The 5,563-nt window shown below is 43.0% G+C and overlaps 1 protein-coding gene across 1 annotated transcript; it reads right to left on the reverse strand.

The window, feature by feature from the left end:
* Positions 1-3,020: 3,020 nt before the first annotated feature.
* On the reverse strand, positions 3,021-4,655 carry LOC139305377 (E3 ubiquitin-protein ligase TRIM21-like). The gene has a single exon (XM_070929350.1). It carries the CDS (start codon positions 4,653-4,655, stop codon positions 3,021-3,023), a length of 1,635 nt encoding a protein of 544 aa, XP_070785451.1.
* Positions 4,656-5,563: the final 908 nt, after the last annotated feature.

Genomic DNA, 5,563 nt, shown 5'->3' on the forward strand with positions numbered 1-5,563 from the left:
TATCCACAAGGTCTCCCGCTCTTGTGTTCTGATGTGATCAATATTTCCTCATCTTGATCTGCCCATCACATGAAGGCCAATAGAGAGGATGTGGGAGTTTTTTTAATGGGGGGTACAGTGGGATGATAGATGGTTTTGAAGGGTTCGTAGAGGAGTACGTGGTGATATAGATGGTTTTGAAGGAGATGTTAGAGGATGTAGACTGGTGGCTGATTGAGAGGTATTGCAAATTGATCAAGGGAGGTCTCATAGAGAGATAAAGGGGGTAAGACGGGTCTTTGAAGGGCCGACAGAGAATTAGGGGTCTTAATGTGGCTGCTAGATGTTAAAGATCCCATTTCTTGTGGTTCAAAACAGGCAAAACAAAGCAAAAGGAAAGTGGCTGTGGTTTCTGTCGAGGAGCTGATTAGTGGATTGGGAACAGGTGTTCAGGTGGGAATCAGGTGATGGCTGAAGGTGGGAAACACTGAGGACTGCCGAGAAGAGAGGGAGTAAATGACAACAGGAAACCACAGCTGGATCAACTAACACTAATGATGGCTCTGTTCCATTAAGTGTCACAATGCCAAACCCTGGAACTGGCTCATCTAAATGGAATACAGCCATCATTAATGTTATTATTAACACGTGTGCTTTTTTTTGTCAAAAGGTCTTTACACATGTACTTACCCATAAATCTCAGAATCCCCCCCAAGGACACAGTCAACACACCACCACAATGGGACCTCAGAGCACCGTGGAGACCAGCACAAGCACCCCCACCACCAGGACTCCCGATCAGTCATGTCTATAAAGAATTAAGGAGGAACTGGGAGCAAGAAAGCCGTGTAGGGGTGTCTTTTTGTTCTAATCTGGTGGTTACGGGTGTCCACATACTTCTGGCCATGTAGTTTGCCTCAACACACAATACACCAGGTGGCGACACACACCAGAGAACAGTCAAACCTAAACAACACAGTTTCTCACACGGCTGCATGTGTTGTGTTCATCTCCACAGTCCATACTGGTGTGAATGAACTGGAGCGGGAGAAAACCAGTTCCACTTCTCCTCTTTACATATTCTGATCACCCACTTCTCTACAAGTTTAAAATCCTGCTTCGATGGATCTCGATGCAGCAGCACAGGACTCATGTTAGCGGTTAGCATTCATGACTTTCTCATCTTCTTCAGTCCCACAGATGTTCAACCACAGCTGGTTCATTAATCAAACACAGCTTGTAACGTTTCAGTTACTGACTGACGAGTTCGTCTTGAAGTATGTTCTACCTTCTCTGCTATACCTGCTTCAGTATTTCCATTTTTTTTAAAAACCTAATATACTTTTAACTCCATCTTGAATATTTTCTTCACAATTCAAAGCATCTTTTCAAATGCAGACTTAAAGTACGTTAATCTGACGTGACATTTCAAAACAACTCCGGAGAACTAAGTGGATATTATGTGAGAGCTCTTTGTTCAAGACATGTTTGTTGCAGTAAAACTGTTCTTTAATTAAGCTGCTCAGCACACAGGTCTCGGTATCCTCCACATACTCATGGAAAGACTAATAAAACCTATGGGAAAACACACACACACACACACACACTCAAATCAGCAAGGCAGCAAAGACTGATTTACTCATTTGAATGTCTTCCTCATGTTTGAGATGCAGCATGTGGGCGACTGAGTTATTTCCACATGTGAGCCTCAGGCAGTTTCATTACAGGCGTTTTGCTTCACTGTTGACTGATTTACTTTAGATTACTGTACATAAAGCTCACATCTGCTCACTGAGAGAAGCACTAGACTGGTGTTAGGGGTGAAGTGAACAGGCTAATAGGCTAATGTAGATGAAGACTCAGTTGGTTTATCACCCTTCATTTATTAATATAAAACACATTTACATTTAAAAAGAATTACAATTGTATACAAAAGATGACACAGCGACTTCTACTGATATTTAATACCTCATGTCGTACAACCAAATGCTTTTTTTTCCCTCTTAGGTACAAACTAAATTCACATGAACCGGTCAGGTAGAGATAGTCTGCCTCTTCCTGCAGTTTGACTTTTTATTTTTATTTTTAATGCATCTAATTCATCTGACTTAACTTGGAGTTTAAATTAAGGAAACAAAAATAAAGTTAATATTCGGTTCACCAAATTATCATCAACTTACTGAGAGGTTTATTTTGGAAACTTACAGACTCCAGTTCAGTAGTTTCTAGAAAAAGCTCATCTCACAGCTGCCTCAGGGTTTTTATGCAGGTGTCTATCCAGGACATAGACAGATCCGTTATAATTGACATTAGTGTATAATGTTTTCTTGTTCTTTTCCATGACTGTTATTGCCCCTTGACTACCTCCCATCTAAGTCATGGACCATGTTTTTTTAGCATTAACTTCATGTCAAACTACTCCCTCTATGTGTATTTTCAAATTGTCTGTTTGTGCCTACTAACACTGCTAATGTCTTATCTTTTGATCTGCTGACTTCCAACAGCAGGACGTAGCAGAACAGGTAGGACTTACGAGGCAATTTGGAGGCGTTTTAGTTATGCAAGTTAGCGCAGGTGAATCCGACTTGTACGAGCGAACTTCACAGACGGATAAGAACGCAAAAATATTCTTTCATGAGATCCATAGCTCACAGTTACAACATACATGGACTTTATTATATAGATAATACCCAAATACACAGTTGAAAAGTCTGTTGCTCGATAACTGGGAATGCCATTCAACTCTTGTACAGATATCCAACTTTGTTCTTCTAAAACATTCCAAACAGTATTTTTATCCTCTGCTGACCTGGACAAAGTCATCCTGTTTGGACAGCTTCAATTTAATGTATTCTTGCCTGAAGCCTATTTCTCTATCACGGCTGAAACTGGTACAAACTGCAGCAGCAAGGACCTTACATGACGATGTCAAAGGTAAGAAGCGGTGACAATGCAGTGAGAAATGTTGAAGTACCAGCTTTAACAAAACAAGAGTGAGCAGCTTAAACAGACTGTGTTATTGACACAACCTTGACGCAAAATCACCTTTTAAAAGAATCTGTGATTGACGACAGGATCACAGGGGCCGAGTTTATGCCATCATTATTAAGACCAGGACTGAAGAATGGGTAGAGTTTCTCAGTGAAGGAGCAGCCAGTGAAGGAGTAGAGAAGATCTGCAGCATCTGCATCATAAAAAGAGACCAGACCCTCCTCGTAATCCACAAACACTCCCACCGTCTGCGGCTTTGAATTTAGAGAGAGAGGTAGAGGAGAGCCAACAAGAGCTGCGTAGTCATCTCCATTTTTCAACCATATAGTCCAGTGGCCATTTTCTGGGCACAGTGGGATGATTCCCTTCCTTTTGATCGACTCTTTGGCCACTCCTACAGTCCATCTAGTCTTCCCTTTAACTTGAACCTCAAAGTAAAATCTTCCACAGGAGAAACTCTGTTTTCCGAGGACACAGCAACTAGGATTAAATCTCTGAGGATTGTCAGAGAGATTCTTCTTCATAACACCATGATGCACTTGTTTGTCATCATCAGACAGGATGAGAGCAGAATGCGCTGTATCGGGATCCAGAGTCACATCCACCGCAAACGTCTGGACCCTGTTAAGCTCAACCTCACGGAGCACCTTCTTCATCTCTTTGCCAAGCATCTCCTCCAGTTGATCGGCAGCTGTCCTCACAGTCCCCTCATATGACGGCGGATCCACCGTGACCTCTGTCCAGTCTTTGGTGAATGCAGACGCATTCAGGGACGGGAAGCTCTGGAGGAAGTGGAGGTAGTCTTTTGAGCGTGAGAGCTGCTCCACCTCAGCCCGGCTCCTCATCAGCTCAAAGATTTCCTGCTCCAGCTCTTGGATAAAGCCTTCGGCCTGTTTCTCAGTCGTTTTCTGCTCCTCTTCAATCATCGAGATGAGCTCGGCCATGGCTCTTTCCAAAGACTCTATCAAAGCGGTGAAGACCTGAACACCATCTGCCCTCTCTCTGTCTGCAGCCTCCTTGCTGAGCTTTAACAAGTGTTTGATCTCCTGAATCTTCAGTCGTCTCTCCTGGATCATCCGGTGAATTTCAGCCTCTTTCTTCCCCAGCTCTGCTTTCTGTCTCTCAAATTGTTCTTTCAGAGGAATTACTTCATGCGACTTGTGGTCTAAAACAGGGCACAGCATGCACACGCAGCACCGGTCGGTCTTGCAGAAGAGCTCCAGAGGTTTATCATGTATCGTACACATCCTGCCTTCCAGGTTCTCCACGGGATCAGTTAGCTGATGTCTTTTCAGGCGTGACGCCGTCATATGTGGCTTCAGGTGAGTCTCACAGTAGGAGGCCAGACACACCATACAGGACCTCAGAGCTTTCATTTTGGTTCCAGAGCAGATGTCACAGGGAACTTCTCCTGGTTTGGCGACTCGTGAGCTGCTCAGTCCAGCTGACTGTCTGAACTGAGCGGCCATCTCAGATATGAAAATATTGACCCGCAGATCAAGCCTTCTGTAGAAAGGTTCTTTGCATGAGGGACACTGACAGTGGACGCTACTGTCCCAGTGCTGCATGATGCAGTTTTGGCAGAAGTTGTGTCCACATGGTAACGTGACCGGATCAGTGAACACGTCCAGACAGATGCTGCACAGAAGCTGCTCTTCAGTGAGCAGACAGCTGGCGGCCGACATGTCGACACTCTAAAACCAAAAAATGAAAGCTTGACATTACGACACTGACTTTATATGTTATATGCCTTCAACAACATTTCAGGCAGGCAAGCTGGATTATTTGTATACTTAAAATCATTCAGAGAGATTTTCTTATACTTAATTGACATGTTCACCACGATAAAAACAGGAAATGTGTACAGATGGTACTGTACGCGTTACTGATGGCTGTTTAAACACAATAAATCACCAACTGCACTCACCGATGCGGGTTGAAGACTTCCTCAATGGCCTATAAATCTTAAATCTTTCAAATCTTCGTTAAATCTTTCTTCGGTTCTTTAACTCACTCATGAGGCGTTTAGTCTTTAATGTTGCTGCGCCTCTTTCTGCAGGTAAACCAGTTTGGGCGTTACTGGCAGGAAGTCCCTCTTATCTTCTGGCTCAGGTCCACATTCAGTCAAATATGCTGGTCGTCTAGTTTGAAGCACACAGACATCCATTGGTCTGATCCTATTAGACTATTTAGAATGAATAGTGAGTGTATTCAAAGACAACACACTTTGTCCAGTATCGTCGATACTAAAACACTAAACACTAAAAGCTGCTGGAATTATATTTAATATATTCAAAAACAACTATTACCTGAACAGAGTGAGCTGGTGGGGCTTCACACACACACACACACACACACACACACACACACACACACACCTTGCAGTAGTCAATTCAAATTTTCTGTGTCACTCATGAATGACATTAATAACCTCCCTGTATGTGTGTGTTGACCCACATTTCTTAATGACTTCTCTAATATGTTGTGAATTTATAACGACATCGACACCTCTAATATTACCTTAATGACCTTTGTAATGTGTGTGTGTGTGTGTGTGTGTAATAGGTTTTAAATGGATGAGCTCCTTCAGATT

The sequence above is a fragment of the Enoplosus armatus genome, chromosome 22, assembly GCF_043641665.1.
Source record: "Enoplosus armatus isolate fEnoArm2 chromosome 22, fEnoArm2.hap1, whole genome shotgun sequence".
Taxonomy (NCBI): Eukaryota; Metazoa; Chordata; class Actinopteri; order Centrarchiformes; family Enoplosidae; genus Enoplosus; species Enoplosus armatus.

Excerpts from the sequence above, each read along its gene's own strand:
- LOC139305377 (XM_070929350.1), bottom strand. The coding sequence starts at position 4,655 with ATGTCGGCCGCCAGCTGTCTGCTCACTGAAGAGCAGCTTCTGTGCAGC.